Here is a 26,661-nt window from a genome sequence, read left to right as displayed (position 1 = left end):
CCAAAAAGGTTTTGACCGAAGAAAGAAGAGGAGGCTGCTGTGTATGCAAATCACTTCCTATATAAGTAGTCTTGGGACCAGCCTCTCATGTCCTTGCACCAACAGCTTAAAGGTAAGAGTGTGAGAAGCTCGAGTTTAAAAGGAATAGAATCCCACCCTGAATTCTTCACATCCCAGTACATTCCTGCTGCATTTGACATTTCTGAGCACAGATAGCCTGTGTCAATAGGGATTTAAAATCTGCCCATCAGTTGCTACTCTATAATTTATTACTGGACCTTTGATAAAGGATCTATCATTTTTATTTTACAGTATTGGGCAGCTCAACCCTGCTTTACAGTCCACCTGATACCACACAAGGTAAGACACTGATTTATTAATTCCCTGGGGAAAGTCAGATACATGGTAGGAAAGGATCTGCATGTTTTTCAGTGGGTTAATTGCTTCCTCCCAACCTTTATGGAACATGTATAGCTATATCAAATTTTGTTATAAAGCAGCATTCCACTTAGCAGGAGGAAGTCAATTTTGGGAACTGGCCTTGAATATACTGATTCTTTTACTATCCCCTCTAATAGAACATCTGCCATAGCACAAACACATGGGTCAAATTCTGAAAGGATGCACTATGGTAGGGAATCACAGTCTGCATCATGCTATGTATGCATAAAGGCCATAGTCTATATGGCTGTATGAATAATTTTGACATGGGGTTCTACTGTGCAGGGAGTACGCAATTCCTGCTGAAAGTTGTATGGTTTCTAATTTAATTGTAAACATAACAGTTAGCAGTGTAGAAGGGTTGTAGCTCAGTTGTAGAGCATCTGTTTTGCATACAGAAGGTCCCAAGTTTGATATCTGACAACTCCGGGTAGGACTGGGAATGTCCCATCTAAAACCCTGGACAATACTATGGACAATACTGACCTAGATGGACCAATGGTTTGACTTGGTATAAGGCAGCTTCCTAAGTTACGGTAATCCTGCTTGACAGAACTTCTTGCTTGTTGGCACACGAAAGGACACAATAATACAGTTCAAGCTACAAACTCCTGCAATTCCAGCATTCAAGTTCCTAACAGAGCGGGCTGAAGTAGCTCAATCTGGATGAGTCTGTAGGGGATGAAATCTAGTATCTGGTGTACAGAATCATTTTATAGAGGGATAGTTAGTTGTCTTGTAATAAACAGCAGTCTTGAGGCACCTTAGTCTATTGTGCACTGATAAAACAGTAAAGTGTAAGCCACTTGAACTAAAATGATAGTCTTTGGCTAGTTATAAATATAAGATACAAAAAGAGAACAATTATTATTTGTATATTTATGAATCACCTTTTGCATCTTAAGACATAAAAACTAAAATAGTTTTAAAAACAGTACAAAACCAACTGGAGATAGGCATTGAATTTTGTTTTTAATCAAAATAATATTATATTCTAACTCATATCATAAGAAAGAAAACAGTAGCCTTGCTCTGATAAGCACAGTCTAGTCACTTTAATTTTCTTCCTTATTGGCTACAAAAAAAGAATTTATGTGATAATTTATACTCTATCCTTCAACTGCAGTATCAATTCCTAGAGTGGCTTACAAAATAGTAAAAATGACCAAAGCAAACAATAAATCAACCAACCAACCAACCAACCTACCAATAAGGTAATTTGACCCTGGCAGTTCCTTCAGCTTCTGCAGTTTATATAATCTGGTTTAATGGATGACTGAACAAATTCCACAGACCTGAAAATATCTAGATTTCAGGATTCAGAATCTATAGGTGCCAAGTATGGTATTCCATATGAAAAGTAGGACCTTGGTTCTAAGTGCCAATGGAGCTGGATGTTGCCAACTCTCTGAAATACAGGATGTAACGCCAAAGGAAAAGTTGTATATTGGACGTATGTCCACATTTTCTTTACATGATTCATATTTTTCTTTCCTTCAGCTTTTCGTTTGCTGAGCTGCGTGCTATAAACCGCAGTCATGTCTTCAGACGCGGAGATGGCCATCTTCGGGCCAGCTGCCCCCTATCTACGAAAGCCAGAAAAAGAGAGAATTGAGGCCCAGAACAAGCCCTTTGATGCAAAGAATTCAGTCTTTGTGACAGATCCTAAGATATCTTATGTGAAGGCCAGTGTCACAGCCAGGGAAGGAGGGAAGGTCACAGTCAAGACGGAAACCGGAGAAGTGAGTAGAAGGAATGCATTGTTAAAATTGCCTCATCTCTACTTTTTAAGATGATATAAATTGGCCTTTTGTTTGGTTGGCTGTCTGTCCTATATTTGTTCATCTTCCATTTAATCCTTTTCCTCCCAGTCTGTAACAGTCAAGGAAGATCAAGTCTTTTCTATGAATCCTCCCAAATATGACAAAATTGAGGACATGGCCATGATGACCCACCTCCATGAACCTGCTGTCCTGTATAACCTCAAAGAGCGTTATGCAGCCTGGATGATCTATGTAAGTATATTCTGAAGTAACATGCCTCTCTCTTTTTATGGTGGAACTAGATTTTAATATAGGGGTGAGGAAGTCTGTGGCTCTCCAGATGAGACTCTAACTCCCAGAAACTCCACCTAGCATGATCAGTGGACAGTGTGTTGTAATACAGTTATATTTGGAGGGCCATAGGCAGTTCTGACTTTGGGGCAGAAGTCCAGGGTCCCTTGCAGCAAAATGCCCTCAAAGTGCAGCAGGGCTAGCTTACCACATTTTGAAGTACATGAAGTAATGCACGTTACCATCTAAAGAAGTAGCCTCATAAGACCAATGCCTAAAATTAGCTAACTGCACTTCTGGCCACAGGTTTCCTACCTCTGCTTTAAGACCTCCCAAATATCACTTTCTTCTCTCACACCACACAACCATGTTAGGTTTCTACCTTGTATCAGTTAGCCAGTATTGCTCTTTTGTGGGCAAAGTAACTATTAGCTGCCAGATCCTATATTATGTTCCTAGTGTCTTGTATCAGTCAAGGACAGGAATGTGGCAAAAGTCTACTCACATACAGTGGTACCTCGGGTTACAGACACTTCAGGTTACAAACACTTCAGGTTACAGGCTCTGCTAACCCAGAAATAGTACCTCGGGTTAAGAACTTTGCTTCAGGATGAGAACAGAAATTGAGCGGCAGCAGCGTAAGGCCCCATTACCTAAAGTGGTACCTCAGGTTAAGAACAGTTTCAGATTAAGAACAGACCTCCGGAACGGATTAAGTTCTTAACCAGAGGTACCACTGTATTTGATTTCTTTTCTTTTCTTTTCTTTTCTTTTCTTTTCTTTTCTTTTCTCTCTTCCCTCATTCCCAATAATAAACATCCTGTCCTAAGTATATATCCCTGAATATCCTGCTCAGCTCAAAGTTCCTTAGTTCGGGAATTATATACAATTGACTCACAATTTTTGAAGGGGTTACATTCTGGGGGGTTGTGCATAAAACCAAAATTGTGTATAGCCAAAACAACTCTGAAACTGCCCCCACTTTACTATCCCTACCTTTCTGAAGCCAGTGTGCCAAGCATGCCTTGCCTCCCATGCAAGGCAAAGAGCATCTAAGCTCTCCATCTTGCTTACTACGCTCTGAGAGGTCTTGGATCCTGTCAGCGCCTTTCAGAGCCTGTGTGAGACCTTCCCAGAGCCTAGTAAGCAAATTTGAGAACTCTTTTCATGCCAGGAAAACCTGCTCCAGGAAGAGCTTTAAAGCAATCTGTATTATGGGCATTTAATCTGTGTGATTTCAGCTCTCCGGTCACCAAGTATGTAAATCTGCAATTGTGCAAGTTAAATTTGTACAAGTTGTGAGCTAACTGCATTTTAAACTCTATTGGGAATAATAGAAAAATCAACAATAGGCTCCTCTGTTGGCTAGCAAGGCCGCTCTTACACCTTAATAACTGTTGATATATACTATTGTTGTACTGTGTATTTTGGGTCTATGGACCACAATAAAGCTCTCTCTCTGTGTGTGTGTCTCTGTGTTACAATAGACAGGATAAAACAAGCTAGATATGTTTTTCTTCTTCCAGACCTATTCAGGTCTCTTCTGCGTCACTGTCAATCCATACAAGTGGCTGCCAGTGTACAACCCAGAAGTGGTATCTGCCTACAGAGGCAAAAAGCGTCAAGAGGCCCCTCCCCACATCTTCTCCATCTCTGACAATGCCTATCAGTTCATGTTAACTGGTGAGTATATGGATCTCTTTGAAAGAGCGAACATTTTCTCAAGAGAAACCTTAATAACTTTCCTAGGAAATGTGGAGGTCTGTTAAGATAGCATATAGAGAAGCATTAGAAAGCTGGCTCAAAACAAATTAAGAAGTTCCCTAATCATGCTAATACATGTAGTCCAATTCCTGCTCAAAAAGTAACGTTGGCTCATTTTTTCACCAAAAAAGAATACAAAACTTAAAAATCAACAATTGTTGACAAGAAGAAAAAATACCAATATTGCTGAAATGTGATTCCATTTTTCAGTGTAAATAGAGAATATTCAGTTTGACTCTTAGAAATGAATGGTTTCATATTTTATTCTTACTGGGGAATTCATTCCTTAAACAAAATTCATGCAGAGCTATTTATAATTAATACACACATGCATAAATGGCACACAGTTTTGAGAGTCATTGGGAAAAGCAATGAATATGCATTCAAATTATGGAAAACTAATTCAGTTTCCCATTGCTACAGATATTTCATCAAATGGTTTCCACACATTTCTAAGCATACTTTGTAGCCATAGAAGCTATATACTTCCTTAAAAAAAAAAATCCCACAAGCTGTAAAAGATACAAAAGCTGTAAAAAATACAGATGAATGTATTTTGTGTGCATGGCTGAGCTCCTCTAGCATCATAGCATATACACAATCTGGGCTTTGCCCTGCATATTTCTTACCAATTATGACCTGCTTGTATGCAAGCCACTGCAAGTTCTTCAATAATTACATGCAGTATCATCCTAAGCATGTTTGTTCAGAACCAGGTCCCACTGAGTTTAATGGGACTTTTCCTCAAGTTAGCTCACACTGAACCATAGCTGCACTAAATTAATAACAAGTTCTTTTTTGTTATATATCTTTCCAGATCGTGAGAATCAGTCAATCCTGATTACGTAAGTTTATTTCCTTAATGAAATCAATGCTGACTTTGTGATACAGTACAACAGAGAATAAAGGAATTTTGTCAAAACTACCTTATCCTACCAGGGAGGAAAGATTCAATTACATGTATAGTCCTCTTAAATGCTGGTACAGTAAATCTCCAGTGATCTAGTTTTCTGAAAGTTCTACAGTTGCATTATACAAAATTTCAATTTTATTTCTATAGAAGAGGGGCATTTATCTGACCCCCTAGTTTCTTAGTAGGCTTTGAATAACATGTGCTGCTTGCTGGCTATTCCTCTCTAATATTCCTTTCTAATAATATGGGGTAAGGGCAGGGTAATAATAATAATAATAATAATAATAATAATAATAATTTATACCCGACCCATCTGGCTGGGTTTCCCCAGCCACTCTGAGTGGCTCCCAACAGAATAATAATAAGAATAAGCAACAAAACATTAAACATTAAAAACTTCCCTAAACAGGGGGACCTTCAGATGTCTTCTAAAAGTCAGATAGTTGTTTATTTCCTTGATATCTGATGTGAGGGCATTCTACAGGGTGGGCACCACTACCAAGAAGGCCCTCTGCCTGGTTCCCTGTAGCTTCACTTCTCGCAGTGCAGGAACTGCCAGAAGGCCCTCGGAGCAGGACCTCAGTGTCCGGGCTGAATGTTGAGGGTGGAGACGCTCCTTCAGGTATACTGGGCCGAGGCCGTTTAGGGCTTTAAAGGTCAGCACCAACACTTTTAATTGTGCTCTGAAACGTACTGGGAGCCAATGTAGATATTTCAGGACCAGTGTTATATGGTCTTGGCAGCCACTTCCAGTTCAGCTGCCACATTCTGGATTAGTTGTAGTTTCTGGGTCACCTTCAAAGGTAGCCCCATGTGGAGCACATTGCAGTAGTCCATGTAACGCTCTGATATGTGTTTGATCAACAGTGGAGAATCTGGTGCTGGAAAGACTGTGAACACGAAACGTGTCATCCAATACTTTGCAACAATTGCAGCCACAGGTGACAAGAAAAAGGATGAGCCGGTTGCACAAGGCAAAATGCAGGTAAGCTTTTTGTTAGAAAGGATGAAATGTGCCTTTGCTGCAATTTCTATATATTTAATCTTACAATAATACATACATTGCAGGGTACCCTTGAAGATCAAATCATCAGTGCCAACCCCTTGCTGGAGGCTTTTGGAAACGCAAAGACTGTGAGGAATGACAACTCCTCGCGTTTTGTAAGTCTCCTGCAGAATCTGAACAAAGTAGTTGACCTTCACTTTTTTAAGGGTGGTCATCATACAGCAAATCTGCAGTAATGTATTTGCAGAATTTGCCTCATAGGATTTGTAATCACATGCCTTTTCTTGTTTAAAGGGTAAATTCATCAGAATCCATTTTGGTGCCACAGGCAAACTGGCTTCTGCTGACATTGAGACATGTAAGGGATGGGATCTTTCTTTCTCTCTCGCTCTCTCACTTGCTTTCTCTTTCACTCGCTAGTTTCTTAATTGGTTGCTTCTGTTTCTTGCCAGATCTGCTAGAGAAGTCCAGAGTTACTTTCCAGCTGAAAGCTGAAAGAAGCTACCACATCTTTTATCAGATCATGTCCAACAAGAAGCCAGAACTGATTGGTAAGAGGCATTTGCTATAGTGGCTGTTGCTAAAATCTTGCGCTGTTGCTGGATTATGCAGTGGATGAAAATCTGTGCTTCTCCTTATTCAGAGATGTTGCTGATTACTACCAACCCATACGACTTTCACTTTGTGAGTCAGGGTGAGATCACTGTTCCCAGCATAGATGATCAAGAAGAGTTGATGGCAACTGATGTAAGTAGCATGAACAAGTGAGTTTTTGGCGTATCAACTAGAGGTAATATAAAAAATATTCACTCGCACATCTTGATTCAATTGTCAGAGTGCCATTGACATCTTGGGCTTCAATTCTGAAGAAAAGACAGCCATTTACAAGCTAACTGGAGCTGTAATGCACTATGGGAACATGAAGTTCAAGCAGAAGCAACGTGAGGAGCAGGCTGAGCCAGATGGCACTGAAGGTATTTACAGAATTTGCAATGGGACTATGAGCAAAAGCCTTCAACCAAAAAATGCCCTTAATCCTCAGCTGCTCCTTTCACTTGAACAGCTGAAGTCCAATGCATAAGAATGAGAGCCTAAAGTTACAGTCCGATTAACGTTTACCTGCAAGTTTCATTGCGTTCAATGAGGATTAATTTTGAGTAGACGTGTCTAGCTTTATACTATTTTATATTCATTTTCTTGTCTAAGTCAAGCCAGAGAATGTTTGAAAGTCAATACAATCTAGAAATTTGAATAACAGTGATGGAATTTTGGTTGCCATAGTCCCGCCAAATCTATCCCAACTAATCTCTTAGCCACATCACAGTGACAAACATAGGAGTCAACTCTTAGGGGCTAAGGTCCCTTTGCCGCCCTCCCAGGGGCTGTACACAACAAAAAAAGTTAATGGGCATTGCCATTCAAATGGTGTGCACGTGATGCATTTTGGGATCAATTATGCAGGGCAGTGCTTACCCAGCCCCAGCCCAATATCTGATTCAAGTTGACACCTCTAGCGACAAACGTGTAGTTTTAGCTGATTAATTTGCTATTATTTTATTTATTAAATTGGTATACTGTCCTTCATCCAAGGATCGCAGGGTGGTTCCCAGCATAGAAATACAAAGTGAGAACACAAAACTCATAATAGAAGAAAAACAAACCAATAACTCTTTTCTCCCAAACACATTTAAAAGGTCATAGAATGTTAATCAGCCAAAGGCCTGCTTACAGAGAAACACTTTTGCCAGGCGCCTAAAGATATAAACAAGGCAAGCCTCCCTAGGCAGAGTATTCAACAAATGGGGAGCCATTGCAGAAAGGCCTGTTCTGGACCTCTCATGGAGAAGGCACACAAAGAAGAGCCTCAGATGATGACTGCAGAATCCAGATAGGTTCATTATGGGGAAAAGCAGTCCTTGAGGTATTGTGGTCCTGAGTCATTTAAGGCTTTATAGGTCAGTCAAAACCAGAACTTTGAATTGGACCCAGCCACTGCAGTCAGGCCAGGATTGGTATTATAACAACAACAACAACAACAACAACAACAATTTTATTGTTTATACCCTGCCCATCTGGCTGGATTTCCCCAGCCACTCTGGGAGGCTTCCAGCAAAATAATAATAATAATAATAATAATAATAATAATAATAAAATAAATAATAATAAAATAAATAAATAATAATAAAATAATAAAATAATAAAATGTCAGACATAAAAAACTTCCCTGAACAAGGCTGCCTTCAGCTGTTTCTTAAAAGCCGTTTAATTCTTTATCTCCCAGACATTTAATGGGAGGGCTTTCTACAGAGAGGGCACCACTGCCGAGAAGGCCATATACCACCTTGCTCAAACCACCTTGCTCCAGAGAACAGCCTAACAGCCAAATTCTGTACCAGCTGAAGTTTCTAAACCATCTTCAAAGGCAGCTCTACATTAGTAGTTTCCATGTCATACACCAGGAAGTTAATTTGTGTTCAGAGTGGCAGACCTATTCTTGCTTCTAATCACTGAAAAATCAGTCACATCTTAAAAAAATTAGGGAAAGTATTTTACTACTCTGCTTCTTCTGTTTGTATTCCTAGTAAGATCTGTAGTATTTCTAGCAGTATTTCTATACAAGCAGTGTTGTTTATTCATACATTCATCCAATGTAGAAAATATTATATATTGGGCTCATAAACCTTTCCTCTTATATCTGTGCTCAGTTGCTGACAAGGCTGCATACCTCATGAATCTCAATTCAGCAGATCTGCTGAAAGCTCTGTGCTACCCCCGAGTCAAGGTCGGCAATGAGTTTGTCACCAAAGGCCAAACAGTCCAGCAGGTAATGATCTGCAGTACAAAACTCATAGTGGATGGACTCCACTTTGTCGCTCCAATTATCTGCTGACTGTTGTCATTCTATTCTTATAGGTGTACAACAATGTTGGTGCTCTGGCTAAGGCTGTCTTTGAGAAGATGTTCTTGTGGATGGTCATTCGTATCAACCAGCAGCTGGATACCAAGCAGCCTAGGCAGCACTTCATAGGAGTGTTGGACATTGCTGGCTTTGAGATCTTTGATGTAAGGAAACAGGGCCTTGATGGAACAGTGTGAGAACAGAGATGTGGTGATTCTGATAGTCACAGTAAAACCTTTAAGCAATTAAAGAGTGTAGTTCAATAATGTTCTCAATGCAAAGACAATGAAGGAGTGAAATTGTTTCCAAGCCGTTAACTGGAGAGGATGCCAGACACAGAAATATCTGGCAATGATAAGGAATTGTAGATATGATTTGGTATGAAGAGCAGTGGCATAGCGTGGGTTGTCAGCACCCGGGGCAAGGCAAGTAATTTGCGCCCCCTAACCCGGTAGGGGCAGAGAGCTGCGAGTGCGCCCCCCCCCCGATGTTGCGCCCGGTGCGGCCAGCCCCCCCGCACCCCCCACGCTACGCCACTGATGAAGAGTGTAAGCAATGTATCTGAAAGCACTGGAAGCAGTAAGTTCAGTGAATATACGTGAATTTGGGCTCAGCAAAGGAGAAAATAACGAGTAGACCTACATGTATGTCCAAAGTTCGTTTCGGGGGCCAAAACCAGCCCGCCCGATCCCAATTTTACTTTGGGGTAAAATTGTAAAAAACAACTTTGGTCGGCCCTCACGCATGTTCACTTCATCAAATCTGGCCCTCTTTGAAAAAAGTTTGGGCACCCTGTGATATGACTTTAAATTACTGTCAAGAACTGTAAAAAAAAACCATTAATAATTGCAGAAACCTGAAGAGATGTAAGGTTTTTAATATTAACCATTAGAAAACTAGAATGAAGAGTACTGTTAAACATGGTGGTCTCTTATACGATATATTTGCACTGTCTAGTTCAACAGCCTGGAGCAGCTCTGCATCAACTTCACCAACGAGAAACTGCAACAGTTTTTCAACCATCACATGTTTGTGCTGGAGCAAGAGGAGTACAAGAAAGAAGGAATCGATTGGGAGTTCATTGACTTTGGAATGGACCTGGCTGCCTGCATTGAACTCATTGAGAAGGTCTCTGAAAAATTACTTGTTTAGCACATGTGTAACTGCAAACAACCCCTGTTTTAGCAAGGTGCTTAAGCTTATGCTTAATTATAAAAATGAATAGCTCCATAATAATAACAGAAATTGTGATGATGCTTTTGTCTAAATTTCATGCAGGACTATACCATTTTGCTAAATGTACACTATGAATAGTTCACTTTTACTGTCAAATACTAATTACATTAGTTGGTTAGAGTGTGGCACTGACAACACCGGTGTTACAGGTTCAATCCCCATATGGGACAGCTGCATGTTCTTGCATTGCAGGGGGTTGGACTAGATGATCCTCAGGGTCCCTTCCAACTCTACAATTCTATTAATTAAATTTAGTAATTTTACTTTTACTCTCCTTGTTCCCTCCAGCCAATGGGCATTTTCTCCATCCTAGAAGAAGAGTGCATGTTCCCCAAGGCAACAGACACATCTTTCAAGAACAAGCTCTATGAACAGCATCTTGGCAAATGCAAGAACTTTGAAAAGCCCAAACCTGGCAAAGGGAAGGCTGAGGCTCACTTTGCCCTGGTCCATTATGCCGGCACTGTGGACTACAACATCAGTGGGTGGCTGGACAAGAACAAGGACCCCCTGAATGAAAGTGTGATTCAGCTCTACCAGAAATCATCTATGAAGACACTGGCTTTGCTATTTGCTGACCGCCCTGCAGAAGGTAATTCCTGCTGCACTTCGCAATTGGCTCATGAACATAACCCATAATTAGCAACTTAAAGAGATAGTTGCTTTAAATTCTAGTGGTATATGTTTATGTAATTCATTGAAGGATTTTAATTTCATTCATGTATTTTATAATTTTTATGTTTTAGAGGGTGGCGGCGCCAAGAAAGGTGGCAAGAAGAAGGGTTCCTCTTTCCAGACTGTATCTGCTCTCTTTAGGGTAAGCACAACTTCTGTTTGTGAAATGGGGAATAAACTTGCTTTAAATCAATGTCTTTTTCCTAGCTTATATTATGATTTGTCAAATCATAACAAAATCTGAGAGGGAAAAAACATAAACATAAATGAGATCAATATGTTCAAAATAGATTGTCTACAAAGAGTATATTTATATATCAAAATCTATTTATCTATAGTTATATCTTCAGCAGCTTCCAATGTCAAAGAGGTTGGCTGTGTCTCAGTTGAAAATTTGGCTTCTTCTTGTGTATTAAACATCAACATGCAGGTAAAACAAATATTTCTGACCTCATAGGAGAATTTAAACAAGCTGATGAGCAATTTGAAGAGTACCCACCCTCATTTTGTGCGCTGTCTCATCCCCAATGAAACTAAAACACCTGGTAAGACATTTTAGTAAACATTCTTCGATAGAGAAGGAAATTCTACCCTGTAGTGTTAATCCATACTCTAATGTTCTCTAAGGTGCCATGGAGCATGAACTTGTATTGCATCAACTGAGATGTAATGGAGTGCTGGAAGGTATCAGAATTTGCAGAAAGGGATTCCCTAGCAGGATCATTTATGGTGATTTTAAACAGAGGTCTGTATATTCCATACTATTTTACTATTATGCTTCTCAGTTCTTTAAAAATATGTTTTCAATACAATGCAGTATAATCCAAAGCACTAAGAAATAAGTCCCAATAAAGTAAAAGTAAGCCTTCAGCCTTTGTACATGTTAAACTTTTAAGAATGCTGAAAATCAACTAAGAACTCACTGATGGATGATTAGTGTATGTTTATATTGAATGTGGTTGAGAGAACTGGGATGAAATAATAAAAAGGTATATCAGGGATAGGCTGTGTACTTCCTTAATAGCTGCGTACCCCTCTGTACAGCAATGGAACTTCTTATATTGCATCAGCTTGCAGCAGCATAATTAGATAAGCTGAAAGGCCACCTGCAGTAAGATCATGTTACTAAGAAACATCTTTTCAAATGTTCATCATGTTTAAGAAAGTTTCCCTAGACATAAGTTGTACTTCACAGCCAAATTCAGTTTTTAATCTCTTTCAGATATTATTCTGTAACAAAAACAATTGTGGAAGTTAGTGCCAGCTATCATAATACTTTGGCAAAATAAAAACTGTAAGCTTTTCTCAACAGATACAGGATATTGAATGCAAGTGCCGTCCCAGAGGGACAGTTCATGGATAGCAAGAAAGCTTCTGAGAAGCTTCTCGGTTCTATCGATGTTGACCATACCCAATATAAATTTGGCCACACAAAGGTAAAATTACTTTTTATTACAAGACTGTAATATTTGAGTTTGTTGAGATAGTGATTAATACTTTGTAATATTTTCTTTTCCCAGGTGTTCTTCAAAGCTGGCCTTTTGGGTACTCTAGAGGAGATGAGAGATGATAAGTTGGCACAGTTGATTACACGCACCCAAGCTGTTTGCCGTGGTTACCTGATGAGAGTGGAGTTCAAGAAAATGATGGAAAGGAGGTAGAGTTTCATAGTCTGTAATAGGACTCATTGCGTGCCCAGGAGGAGACTCTCTGGCCCCAAGAGACCACCAGAAGGAATAATAACTTGTGACAATGTGTTATGGAATAAAAATTGGCCACAACTTTATTAAACTTTTCAGATGTAGGAAGAAATTGACTTAGGCATTGGGCGTGTATCCCTCCCAGCCCCCAGCTGGAGCTCCTCAGGGTGAATGGGATATGGGAGCATGCACAGCAAGATGCTTGTGTATGCTGGCAGCCCACCCCATATCCCTCCAATGCAGGGGAGTTCACTGACAACCTTTCAGTGTATGGCCAATGACTCCCATATATAAACCCCTTTAAGAGGGGACCCTGGAATCGCTGCCACGGGGAGGGGGGTTGAGTCACCACTTCACCCGCCACACCCCATTTAGGGAAGATAGACTAAAGGATTCCACCCAAGGCCTAAAACCGCCAAAGTTGTTACAAATTGCTTCCTGGCTCTTCAACAGCAACCATCCAAAGACGTAGCAGCACACACAAAACATTGTCTAATGCTTTTTGCAGGTTAACGAAAGGGAGGGTTGGGTGGGTGAAGCTCCAGAACCACCTCCTATTTAAGCAACTGGCCCCACCTCCCTGTGGTGCTGATTGACTGAGGTTTGGCAGGAACCTCCAATGACTAGCACAGGGAGACTAGCCCAAACAGCTGGTGGGTCCCACGTGACTGGGGTGCTGTGTGCGGCCCCGCAAAGGGTGCCCACAAAGGAAGATGTGAGCGCTCATTATCAAACTGGCAATGAGTCCAGTTTGATAATGAGTTCATCAACACATGCAGGTTTAATACAGATTAAACAAACTTGAAAACAAATTTTATTTTGGAATCGTCCTTAAGGTTTAGTTTGCTTTCTTTACAGAGAGTCTATCTTCACTATTCAGTACAATGTCCGCTCATTCATGAATGTGAAGACTTGGGCTTGGATGAAGTTGTACTTCAAGATCAAACCTCTGCTGAAGAGTGCTGAGTCAGAGAAGGAGATGGCCAACATGAAGGAAGAGTTTGAGAAAACTAAAGAAGAGCTTGCCAAATCAGAGGCCAAACGGAAGGAGCTGGAAGAAAAAATGGTGTCTCTGATGCAAGAGAAGAATGACTTGCAGCTCCAAGTCCAGTCTGTAAGCATCACTGGTAACATTAAATGTTTTTGTCCAAGTGACTCAATGCCTGACACAGATAGATTGGATACAAGAATTCAAAAAGTGCCAAGAATTTTTGGAGCTAATAAAACATATTTAAAAAGATAATTATAGATATCAAGTATATAATAAAGTGCAGGAACAAGGAAAGATAGAAAGAGAAGAAGAAAAATCCTCAGTTCCACCTCTTCATTTTTATTCATTACTTTTATCCCACATTCCCTTCCTTTGCCTGATAACTCTTGCTTCCACACATGTCTCTGTCCACTTCCTCCTTCAACCCACTGCTTAGGTTCTCCCCTGCCTCCAACCCTTGCTCATGTCTCCACTAGCTGCCTTCTCTCTATCTTCCCTATGCTAAACTTCACCTTATTACCTTCTTCCCTTGTTCAATGCACCCCTATTCTGGTCTGTTAGCAAAGGCCAAACTTCCCAAAGTCAGAAACCCCTCCCACCCACACAGTTGCATATCAATGTGCAGATTGTCACTGAATCCCTGGTAAAGGAATTTTATCAAACTTTTGCTTATGTGGTGTATGTCTCAACTAAAAACCTACTTTTTAACTCAACAAGACGAGAGACATGCATTAAAAACATGTTTTCAACCTACAGGAATCTGATGGCTTGGCAGATGCTGAGGAGAGATGTGACCAGCTGATCAAAACCAAAATTCAGCTGGAAGCTAAAATTAAGGAGCTGACTGAACGGGCAGAGGATGAGGAGGAAATGAATGCTGAGCTGACAGCCAAAAAGAGGAAACTGGAAGATGAATGCTCAGAGCTGAAGAAAGACATTGATGATCTGGAGTTAACACTGGCCAAGGTGGAAAAGGAGAAGCATGCCACAGAAAACAAGGTAATGATCACAATGTGCTCAGATCTGCAACAAATAGGCAGAATGTAGTACAGTATTGTCATTCCAGGTTAGAATGATATATTGAATCTGTTTGTTCATTTCTAAAAGGTGAAAAACCTCACTGAAGAGATGGCAGTCTTGGATGAGAACATTGCCAAACTGACCAAGGAAAAGAAAGCCCTCCAAGAGGCCCATCAACAGACCTTGGATGACCTGCAGGCAGAGGAGGACAAAGTCAATACTCTGACCAAAGCAAAGACCAAGCTGGAGCAGCAAGTGGACGATGTAAGCACCATCACATGCAGAAGAATAACTGTGGGGTGAAAGTAGTATTAGAGTTACAAAGTCTTTCCCCCCTCTTTGTCCTTAGCTTGAAGGGTCCCTGGAGCAAGAAAAGAAACTTCGCATGGACCTGGAAAGATCCAAGAGGAAGCTTGAAGGTGATCTGAAGCTGGCCCAGGAATCCACAATGGATTTGGAGAATGATAAGCAGCAGCTGGATGAAAAGCTTAAGAAGTAAGTATGGTTTACTGCCTAGAAGACCTTTTGGGAGCTCTTTATGGCACCCAGCCCTCTTAGAATTTGACTGAGAAAACCTTGTGTTTTGTTGTGAAAAGGAAAGACTTTGAAATCAGCCAGCTACAAAGCAAAATTGAAGATGAACAGGCCTTGGGCTCCCAGCTTCAGAAGAAGATAAAGGAGTTACAGGCAAGTCAAGCACATATTGACTCCATCATATGAAAATCAGTTCATCAGGGAAGACTCTGTTAATGGCTGCTTCGCTTTCTCTAGGCCCGTATTGAGGAACTGGAGGAGGAGATTGAGGCTGAGCGTGCATCTCGGGCCAAAGCAGAGAAGCAGCGGGCTGATCTCTCCAGAGAACTTGAAGAGATTAGTGAGCGTCTGGAGGAAGCTGGTGGGGCAACCGCAGCTCAGATTGAGATGAACAAGAAACGTGAGGCAGAATTCCAGAAAATGCGCAGGGACCTTGAGGAAGCCACTCTGCAACATGAAGCCACATCGGCTGCTCTCCGCAAGAAGCATGCAGACAGTGCAGCTGAACTTGGGGAACAAATTGATAACCTGCAACGTGTGAAACAGAAGCTGGAGAAGGAGAAGAGTGAGCTGAAGATGGAGATTGATGACCTTGCCAGTAATATGGAATCTGTCTCTAAATCTAAGGTATTGTACTTCAGTGCATTAGGGGAGGGATGCAAGAACTACTACATCATCTCATAAGCATTTGACACATGTTTTTCTAAGAGCTAAGCTGCCAGAACATCTCTAAACCTGACCTTAGGCTAAAGTTGAAGCAAAGTCAGATTATATACCATAAGCAAATGAAGCAGTACTAAAAACATATTCTGGATGCCAACTATATATGAAAAATACGCAATATTTTTAATGATTAGACTGTAAAAGGTCTGCTCCTAAGTGTACAGTATTTAATTGCTGCTGGGTAGCCAATGTAATTGCTAGATGAATGAATTAGGTGTTTATATATTTTATCACCTCTAAAGAATATACAGGTAAACACATTCCTCCACTGTTTCATGAAATTATGTTGTGTGTGTTAATATATTGAAGACTTTGTGTTCAAAGATTGCCTGCAAGAATCTGACTTGAGGAATGAAATCAAATTAATAGATTTCAGCACCATTATTGGATTTTAGCTCTTTGCAAAGTTTGTAATTTCCATATCAAATTGTGCCAAACTTCAGAATTTGGTTTTAAATGTATGCTGTCATTTACTTAGGCTGCAATGAAACTTACATTTGCATAAATACAAATTTATAAATTATCTGTAATGTTTTCATAGTTTTACTTTCTTTTTAAAGAATGTTCTTACTAATATATCAGTTTGAAGACTATTTCAATGTTTTTCCAATTGCCCATTTCAGTCAGCTCTTGAGAAATTATCCCGCTCCTTGGAAGATCAGCTGAGTGAGGTTAAAGCAAAGGAGGAAGAGCACCAGCGCACAATTAATGACCTGACTGCTCAAAGAGCACGTCTGCAGACAGAAGCAGGTAAGGCACATGACTGTTTAGAAATTACACACCGAAACACATTATACACACTGTGAAAGTTGTTTGTAAATTCTCGTAAGAAATGTAACTTGCAGCTGATTTTAACATCAAAGGATCGCAACATTGAAAATGTGAAGAATAGCATTATTCAACACTAAATTACGTAATTAATGTATCAAGGTTGTGATTCCAAAGTCAGAGAGTGGCACGTGGTCTCTAAGCAAGTGCTCTCAGCCAAATGTACAGTCTCTTCTACAATCAGATCATTCCACTTTTTGTAAAGTTCCAAAATTTTCACTTCTACATCTGTGGTGCAAGCTCTCCTGATCTGAGTACTTGTGTATATCACAGCAGGAAGTAAAGTGAAAGTGTATGCTTTTCTCAATTAGTATTTGAGGAATGTGGGGTTTATGTGGCATTATGTATAACCTCGGGACGCAGGTGGCGCTGTGGGTTAAAGCCTCAGCGCCTAGGGCTTGCCGATCGAAAGGTCGGCGGTTCGAATCCCTGCGGCGGGGTGCGCTCCCGCTGCTCGGTCCCAGCGCCTGCCAACCTAGCAGTTCGAAAGCACCTCCGGGTGCAAGTAGATAAATAGGGACCGCTTACCAGCGGGAAGGTAAACGGCGTTTCCGTGTGCGGCTCTGGCTCTGGCTCTGGCTCTGGCCAGAGCAGCGATGTCACGCTGGCCACGTGACCCGGAAGTGTCTCCGGACAGCGCTGGCCCCTGGCCTCTTAAGTGAGATGGGCGCACAACCCCAGAGTCTGTCAAGACTGGCCCGTACGGGCAGGGGTACCTTTACCTTTATGTATAACCTCAGACATGACTGTATAGCTAATTTTATTATTTTTAAACTCCCAGTTGCTCCATTTCTTCTTGAGTACATTTTTTTCAGTCAACTTTATTCCAGTCCTATTAAATATTCTCTTTTGCTCTTCTCAGGTGAATTTGCTCGCCAAGTAGAAGAAAAAGATGCTTTGATTTCTCAACTTTCAAGAGGCAAGCAAGGTTTTACTCAACAGGTTGAAGAACTGAAGAGGCAACTTGAAGAAGAAACAAAGGTGGACATTATGACTAGATCTAATAAATGGATTTTCAGTGCTGTATTGCAAATCCTGCATGCTGCTGTAAAGGGCTAAAGTGTTATGGAAATATTTTAGAAATTTTATTCTTTTTGTTTAAAAATTACACCGCCTTTTATCCTCCGCCTTTTATCCTTTGAGTTGCTCAAAGCAGTTTACAGTTCAAAAGCGACCATAAAAGCAACAATAATCCAACCATCAAAACACAAATTAACAAACTAAAAACAGCAACATTGTGCAGACAAAACCATATGCAATGAACTGGTATTTGAGCAGTACAGCAATGTCATGGAAATAAATCCCACCCCCCAAAAAATTACTTAGGCTAGGGATGGGGAATCTGTGTTCCTCCAGGTGTTGTTGGACTCCCATCATCCCTGACCACTGGTCATACTGGTTGAGGCGATGGGAGCTGGAAGTCCATGGGTTTTCCATCTCAGACTGCAGTCCTAAACATACTTGCTAGGTAGAAAGATCCACGGAACTCAGGAGACTTAATTTCACACAAAAAAATCTAGGCAAATCACTTAACAAATATTTTAATTTCTCCAGGCTAAGAATGCATTGGCCCATGCCTTGCAATCTGCTCGTCATGACTGTGACTTGCTCAGGGAACAATTTGAAGAGGAACAGGAAGCAAAGGCTGAGCTGCAACGTGCCATGTCCAAGGCAAACAGTGAGGTTGCCCAATGGAGAACCAAATACGAGACTGATGCAATCCAGCGCACTGAAGAACTAGAAGAGGCCAAGTATGTTGGGGAGATTGAGATAAAAAGTGTTATTCTGCTACAAAACGTTGCAATATTTTGGACTAGGAATTCAAAAATTGCAACTCTCCATTCTCGCTTGGAGTGGTTAAGAGACTGCTTGCTTGTCCACATGCACCTTAGGCTGCTCCTCTGCTGCTCTGGGCTGTTACAGAAGCCCTGTGGCCCGTTCCCCAATCAGCCAGTGGCACTATTAGAAGTGTGAGCAAAGTGCCCAGAGAGAGTGGAGCACTCGAGGGGGGTGGGGAGAGAGAGAGGGTGAGAGTTGCAGGAGGAAAGAAAAGGGAGGGAGGGGCACAAATGATGGTGGGGCACACCAATACAGCTCCTTGCCATGGGTACAAGATCATCTCGGTATGCCTCTGTTCTCATTCAGGAAGTCCCTTTCCTGCTAGCCAGTCAGTGAGGGTTGGAGGCTTCTAGGCCACCAACGTAGCACTCACTTCTTCACCAATCAGCCAGCCCATTTCATTACTACACAACACCCAGGTTTTCCCACTGATTCAGGGTTCTGTGGGTACTTAGCATTCAAAGTCCTCTCTGGGCTGTTTTGGGGGTTCTCCCGCAAGTTCTCCCCAAATGTTTTCTATACTTTTGGACACCTTGGGGTTCCCTCCTTCTGTCCCTCTATGATGTCTGTAACAGAAGTTATGCAATGCCTATGGTAGGATAATAGACCTTCCTGCTTACCCAAGCAGATTCATGCAATTTACTACTGACTTTTTTTTAATCTTCTTCAAGGAAAAAACTTGCCCAGCGCCTGCAGGATGCTGAAGAGCACGTAGAAGCTGTGAATTCCAAATGTGCTTCCCTTGAGAAGACAAAGCAAAGGCTACAGAATGAAGTGGAGGACCTGATGATTGATGTGGAAAGGTCCAATGCAGCCTGTGCAGCTCTAGATAAGAAGCAGAAGAACTTTGATAAGGTATTTTTTGAGTTTTTAAATGAACATATTGCATGAAGTTCTCAGGTCTAATGAATTCATTGCTTATTTCTTGGTGGTGTTTTGCAGATTCTGGCAGACTGGAAACAGAAATTTGAAGAAGCCCAGTCTGAACTGGAAGCTTCCCAGAAGGAGTCTCGCTCTCTCAGCACAGAGCTCTTTAAGATGAAGAATGCTTATGAAGAATCCTTGGATCACTTGGAAACCTTGAAGCGTGAGAACAAGAATCTCCAACGTAAGTTAATAATTGTATATTCTAAGAAGCAGTTTTAGAATACTATAGGCACAAAACTGAGAAGCTATGTCTTACTTCCAAAGAACCAAATAACTTCAAACAAGCCTTCTCCCTGATTCCAGGACAGACCCTGGTGTCCATAAGGTCATGCACTGTGTGTGCAGAACAACTAATCTATTCCACAAGGATGAGCTGAAATTAGAAAATAAAGCACTTTACCCCTCACCCCATCCCACCCAAATGCTGTGTATCATCATCCATATTACAACAACTAAACTATTCATCTATTTCTCTTTACTTTGTGTAAAACCAATAGAGGAGATTTCTGATCTCACGGAACAGATCGCTGAGGGTGGAAAGGCTATCCATGAATTGGAGAAAGTGAAGAAGCAGATTGAGCAAGAGAAGTCTGAACTGCAGGCTTCTCTAGAGGAAGCTGAGGTACATATATCATTCTTCTTAGAGAAAACAGGATAAAAGTTTCTTGTTCTATGATATAAAACACTTAAAGATTACTAACAGTATTAACAGAATCGTGATGGACACTTCTGTTTTGCTGTTGACTGGAGGAAAGAATGCACAAAATATTTCCTTTTAAAGATGATGTCTAATGCATTTTAATAAAATGGAGAGGGGGCACTTATTTTAGTCTATTATTAATAGCTAATATAAATGGCTTTCTTAAGGCCTCACTGGAACATGAAGAAGGCAAAATCCTCCGCATCCAACTTGAGCTCAATCAGGTGAAGGCTGATATTGACAGGAGAATTGCAGAGAAAGATGAGGAAATTGATCAGCTGAAGAGGAATCATCTGAGAGTAGTAGAGTCCATGCAGAGCACACTAGATGCTGAAGTCAGGAGCCGGAATGATGCCCTGAGAGTAAAGAAGAAGATGGAGGGAGATCTGAATGAAATGGAAATCCAGCTGAGCCATGCCAACCGCCAAGCTGCTGAGGCATTAAAGAACCTCAGGAACACACAAGGGCAGCTTAAGGTATCTAGAGTACAATGCCACACAGTTGAAAGTGAAATCCTGGACTTGCCATGTTATTAAGGACTTTGTGTCTCATAATAATTTGTTTGATAGGATACACAACTGCACTTGGATGATGCTGTTCGGAGCCAGGATGATCTGAAGGAGCAAGTGGCCATGGTTGAGCGCAGAGCTAACCTTATGCAGGCTGAGATTGAGGAGCTCCGTGCAGCTCTGGAACAGACAGAGAGGGGCAGGAAAGTGGCTGAACAGGAGCTTCTGGATGCCAGTGAGCGTGTGCAACTTCTTCACACACAGGTAAGCTTCTAATATGTAATGTGCCCCACCTCTCATTAACCAGTAGAGAAGAGCAGGCTGTTTATCTTGGGGAATGTTCTCTTCCATCCTCTTCCACCTTTAGCCATGTTACTTGAAGGAAACAAAGCTATGCCTAAATAATCTTTGCTTGCTCTTATACAAAACATCTGTGGACATGATTATTTAGCTTATTTCTCTATTATTAGACTCAATGGTATGCATACTATGATATTTCCATCTCATTTGAAACTCTGGGGATTTAGGAATAAGAAATCCCAGGCAACTATTTGAGGCAGAGCTTCATTGAGTTCATTTCTAAGTAGATGTCATTGTTTCCTGCCTTTTAAAAATTCTGTCTTGGCTGTTTTAAGGCAATTTTTCAAATACTATATGTTTCCCCCCCAAACAGAATACCAGCTTGATCAACACCAAGAAGAAGCTGGAAACAGACATTGCACAAATCCAAGGTGAAGTGGAAGAGACTATTCAAGAAGCCCGCAATGCAGAAGACAAGGCCAAGAAGGCCATCACTGATGTGAGTTGCAGGGAGTTTCCTTTTGAGATCTGAACCTGTATACATTTAGTATGGCTGATTTCTTGAACTGGTTTGGCAACTTTATTAATAGGCGGCCATGATGGCTGAGGAGCTCAAGAAGGAACAAGACACCAGTGCCCATCTGGAGAGGATGAAGAAGAACTTGGAGCAGACCGTAAAGGACCTGCAACACCGTCTTGATGAGGCAGAACAGCTGGCAATGAAGGGTGGCAAGAAGCAGCTCCAGAAACTGGAGCACAGAGTGCGTATTCCTCATATATCTGTAGTCTTTATACATTTTGAACGTAAAGAATGCAATGGAATGCAAATTCTCCCTTCTGTGCCTTCCTCAGGTACGTGAGCTGGAAGCTGAAGTTGAGAACGAGCAGAAGCGTGGTGCTGATGCTATCAAGGGTGTGCGCAAATATGAGAGACGGGTCAAGGAGCTGACCTACCAGGTGAGGGTGATAAATGTTTTTTCAATAATACAGTGAAAGAAATGCTACTGAAGTTATTGAACACTCAAACTGGAAATGTTTAATAGTAGTGAAATAGAGTGAGAGAAATTCTTTTCAAAAACATTTTCTTCATCAAAGGTTTGTAATGGGGTAAATTACATGAACTCTTTATTTTCCCCTATTACAATATGAGCAGCTCCATCACTTATATCATCATATATCATCACTTATATCATCATAAACATGTCACTGCATTCCCATGCCCTGATATCCCCAACCAACCAAAAATACGGCCAATGCACAGCCCCCTGCCAAAAAAACATTAATAGCTATTCATTTCCTCTTATCAAGCCCTTAACCTCTCTAATCCATGGAATGCTCTCCCACAACACATAGTGCAAGTTTCACTCTAGAAAAATATATTATTTAAGAAAATAAAACTGAGGAATGAATTTTAAATTATATAAACTCACTTTTTTCTTCCATTTGTTCAGTCTGAGGAAGATCGGAAGAATGTTCTGAGGCTTCAGGATCTGGTGGACAAACTGCAAATGAAAGTGAAAGCTTATAAGAGACAATCTGAAGAAGCTGTAAGTATTGCACTGAAGATGGAACAATGGTTACATTTCAAATAACTCTGATTATATTTACTGTAACGAGTTTCATTAAAATGCCTGTGGGGCAAAGTCCTAAACAGTGGCACATTATCTGATACTACAAATAAGGAAAGCAAGAATCAAAAGGAAACTGTGAGATGGAAATACTAATTAAGTAATGAACGCAAGAATATTGCATAACACAAATATGGAGAATATCATTTTTTAAAATGAGTTATAATAAAGGAGTGGATAGTTACATTTTAACAATTTTGACTTATGTGTATCTGTCATATTTTTAATTGGGAGTCTAGACTAGATTTCTCATAATTTTTTCCTTGACAGGCAGAAAATTAAGAACTGAACATTTTCCCAGCATGGAGAAAACTATATGTTGAATCCAGACTTAATTAAACTTAGAGTGGACCCATTGAAATAAATGAAACTTAAATTAGTCATGACTAAGAAGACTCTACAAGATTTCAATGGATCTACTACTTAGGCAGTCTTGCTAGCCTGGTTTATATTTTAACACTTGCTAGGATTATAGGGATGATGATGATGATGATGATTAGTATTAATTTATATCCCACCCATCTGGCTGGGTTTCCATAAACTGGTGCCCACAAACTTGTAAGAATAGTTAAATCACATAATCACATAATGAAGAATCAAGACATTAGCATCCTGCTCCCAATCACCTGGTTATGGTTGAAATAAAAGAGAAGTTGGATTTTTAATAATATGGTTTTCATAATTTTATTCTCAGGAGGAACAATCCAACCTCAACCTCTCCAAATACCGCAAGATTCAGCATGAGCTGGAAGAAGCTGAAGAGAGGGCTGACATTGCAGAGTCACAGGTCAACAAACTGCGGGTGAAATCCCGTGATGCTGGAAAGGCAGTCAAAAGTGAAGAATAAGCATGTATAGAAACTTCAAGGTGACTGAAGAAATACACAAAATGTGAAGCTCTTCATCACTTTGATGTGTAATTATTGTTTGTTCTGTCCTCGGTGTCTAGGAAATAAAGACTGTAGAAACCTTTGCATACATAAAAATGTGCCATCCTTTTTGTTAAGTTGTGGGTTGACATAGCAGACGACACAGTGATTTCTCCAAGTAGCTCTTTATTTTGTAAGCTGGAATAGAACTGACTGCAAACAGCTCAGCCGGCCTGCTTTTATAGGCAGCCGGCTGTCAACATTGTAGCAACAACAGCCCAGCGTTTCCCGCCTAAAATAACTGACGTGGACCTGAGTGAAAACTATCTACAGACCTGAGTGAAAACTATATACAGTATCCCCCTGCTGGCCCAGGGTGAAACTTCACTACATAACACTTTTTGTGAATCTCACCCTCCTGGTGTTATCTCAAGCTTTTCCTCATCTCGTGGGTCTCCAAAGTGGTGAATAAGATTAAGTGAGCACTTAGACTAAGATTAAGTAGTCAGTTGTGACTGTAGTAGTTATTCTATTCACATATAGCTGTTCTTTTTTTGTGCCTCAGTTTTCTGATTATCAAAACTAAAATGCAAGTACTGTACTTAAGAAGAGCCCAAAGGCCCATCTAGTCTAGCATCCTATTTCCTATGGTGGCCAACCAATTGATTCCGCAAAGTCAACAAGAAAGGCATCAAAATGCAGTAGTTCTCCTTTATTTGTTGCCTCTCAGCAGCTGAGTTTCAGAGGAATCACTGGATATTTTTTCATTTATTTACAATGTTCATATGCTGCCTTTCAGGCCAAAGCTTTCCTAAGGAAGCTTATGAAACATTATTAAAAGCTACAGTTCAAATTTTAAAATACAAATGAAATAATTCAAATACAAGACCAAAGCAACATCAGATTAAAACAGTTTAAAATCAAATTTACAGAATGCAGACTGAAACATTTTTCACTTCCATTTAAGAACAGAGCAAACCTATTTCTTTGGGATAGAGTTCCAAGGGTGTGTGGCCACCATCAAAAAGGCCCTGTCTCTAGGGACCCACTAGTATGAGGGACTTATGGCAAGCCAATGAGCAGGGCCCCAGAGGTTCTACCTGCCCCTTGCAGTTAACAGCAATTGACAAAACGACATAGTATATCCCTGGTGTACAGGTGTTAGCTGAGCTTCTGGCTTAGGAAACAAACAAAACAACACCCCCCCCCCAAATTAGCATCCCAGACAGGAGTTTCTGCTCTGATTCAGGACTTGTTTTACTGTATGTCCAAAATGTTATTTTTTGAACATTTAAAGTCCAACCAGTCCAGCAGTATATATACCATAGTAAGAGGAAAACAGAGTGGGAGGTGGGCAAAGCGTAGCTTTGCCAAAACCTATACAACTTACACTCACTTTACATTAAAAAACTAAATAATAATAATAAAAAATGTGATTGCAACCTTACATGAGTTGAGATTCCTGCATTGCAGAGGGTTGAACTAAGATGACCCTCAGGGTGCCTTCCAATTCTATGGTTCTATGATAATGGAGAGCTGGGAAAACCCACCATTCCCTGGTCTACATTTATTTATTTCCCAACCCTAAGCACAGTGGCTTTTCCTTGCTTCCCTGGCTTCCCACAGCCCAGTAAGCATCCTCTGTTTTGCATTGTTCTGCCATTTTGTGCCTGCACCCCTGGAACCAAACACTTCTGTTAAGTGCTAGGCAAACTGTACCTTCCTTTCACAACAAAACTAGGTGTAGGGGCTGGTGCAGAAAATTTTCATCTAATTTACTTACCAGTCAATGGTTTATTTTTTAAAGAAACATCCCATTTTACCCACACCACAATTACAAGAGCATAGGCTAGAGAGTGATTCAACACCCTACACTGCAGCACACGAAACCACACAGAGAGAACCGAATGAGATTATGGGATGTGCAGCATGGAACTGTCTCTCTCCTCAAGCCACACAAATTTAAGGTTTCTTAAGAGGAACTCTGGTGAAGGGAAGCTATGGAGAGTGCTTTGCAAAAAGTGGGACATTAGATAAAACAACGATCTGTTCCTGGGCATACAGAAGAACCAACCTTTCCCCTAAAAGGAACAGTACTATACTTACAGATAGCTGTGGAAAACACTGTTCAGCGGTGGACCAAGGAAGGCAGCATGTTTCAGAGATTGAAATCACAGATCAAAGAATCTAGCGGAGCTTATATCAAATGGCGCCCTTTACTAAACAAGCTAGCTTCAAATTCCTCTTTCTGTGTGTCTCTCTGCAGTTTGCTGGGGCACTTCCTGATGGCTGTTCACTGCTCTTGTCCTCTGTGTCACTGGTTTATTCTCTCTGCTGCTCCAGCTCTCCTACTTAGTTCCATGCTCATTTATGCAATGGGTTGTATGCACATAAGTTTTACTTAGTGTAGTAGGCCCATTGAAATTAATGGAACCCAGTTAAACAGTTGGACATTATAAATCCTCTGTGAATCTTCTACACTACAGAGAAATATGGAAGAACTGATTCCCCAAAAGAGATTTCTCCTCAGACTGACCACCCACCCAGTGGCAGCTGGTTCTAACAAGTTCTGACAGGAATTTGCTTTTACTCCATGCAGCCCTTGTTTTGACAGGCCTTTTGGCTCTTTCTCTCTACAGAGGCCTCCAGATATGGTTTTCAAGGCCTGACACTGCCAGATAATTTCCTAGGAAAATGTATCAAAGGCAAACAGTTGAAACACATAAAATTTACTGCTTAGGCTTATGTTGAAGAGAAAATCAATGTTAAATGAGGAAACTATTGCGAAAAAGGGGTATAGGATTTGATGCCTCGGCCATAAGAACAGTACACTGCAGTTTTACTAGTCATTCTGTTCCCACAGGAAATCTGGTAAACCAGTTCAGAGGGGGTGGGAGAGAGTGGATTGAAGGTACAGATCCCTGACAGAATTCTTGGCAGTCTCATTAAATTACAGCTGCCAGGATAATTTGGGGAAGCCATGGCAGTTAAATGGGGGCGGAACTAAATATAATTTGTTGCTGCGGGTATATTCAAACGGATAAAAGTTAGAAGCCATATTTCTTCCACACAGAGAGCATACCCTCCAACATTTCTCCGCTGAAAA

At 40.8% G+C, this 26,661-nt stretch overlaps 1 protein-coding gene and 1 long non-coding RNA gene across 3 annotated transcripts in view; one reads left to right on the top strand and one right to left on the bottom strand.

Annotated features, from left to right (window-relative positions):
- Positions 1-22,560, bottom strand: part of LOC307210413 — a 186,543-nt gene extending 163,983 nt beyond the window's left edge. For both annotated transcript variants that reach the window (XR_013835972.1, XR_013835973.1), the window contains exon 1: positions 22,490-22,560. This is a non-coding gene — a long non-coding RNA (uncharacterized lncRNA). The remainder of the gene's footprint in view (positions 1-22,489) is intronic.
- On the top strand, positions 40-23,672 carry LOC307210256 (myosin-1B). Its single transcript, XM_079965860.1, has 40 exons — positions 40-112; positions 313-360; positions 1,942-2,183; positions 2,313-2,456; positions 4,022-4,178; positions 5,077-5,104; positions 6,040-6,157; positions 6,241-6,333; positions 6,473-6,536; positions 6,631-6,729; positions 6,822-6,925; positions 7,014-7,152; positions 8,884-9,002; positions 9,092-9,241; positions 10,035-10,205; positions 10,602-10,905; positions 11,060-11,130; positions 11,446-11,533; positions 11,616-11,733; positions 12,301-12,424; positions 12,509-12,645; positions 13,547-13,802; positions 14,436-14,678; positions 14,787-14,963; positions 15,049-15,194; positions 15,296-15,386; positions 15,471-15,860; positions 16,580-16,706; positions 17,647-17,765; positions 18,339-18,535; positions 19,295-19,478; positions 19,566-19,731; positions 20,048-20,172; positions 20,418-20,726; positions 20,820-21,023; positions 21,433-21,558; positions 21,650-21,820; positions 21,912-22,016; positions 22,511-22,606; positions 23,382-23,672. Exons 3-40 carry the CDS (start codon positions 1,980-1,982, stop codon positions 23,532-23,534), a joined length of 5,817 nt encoding a protein of 1,938 aa, XP_079821986.1. The 5' UTR covers positions 40-112; positions 313-360; positions 1,942-1,979; the 3' UTR covers positions 23,535-23,672.
- The last annotated feature ends 2,989 nt before the right edge of the window (positions 23,673-26,661 follow it).

Source organism: Podarcis cretensis (assembly GCF_951804945.1).
Source record: "Podarcis cretensis genome assembly, chromosome: 2".
Taxonomy (NCBI): domain Eukaryota; kingdom Metazoa; phylum Chordata; class Lepidosauria; order Squamata; family Lacertidae; genus Podarcis; species Podarcis cretensis.
Note: the sequence above shows the minus strand (reverse complement) of the source record. Positions and strands in the feature narration are given on the sequence as shown.

Coding starts and splice junctions, on each gene's coding strand:
- LOC307210256 (XM_079965860.1), top strand. CDS start 1,980: ATGTCTTCAGACGCGGAGATGGCCATCTTCGGGCCAGCTGCCCCCTAT. Junction 11,734..12,300: donor TATGGTGATTTTAAACAGAG/GTCTGTATATTC, acceptor TTTTCTCAACAG/ATACAGGATATTGAATGCAA. Junction 21,559..21,649: donor CCAAGAAGGCCATCACTGAT/GTGAGTTGCAGG, acceptor CTTTATTAATAG/GCGGCCATGATGGCTGAGGA.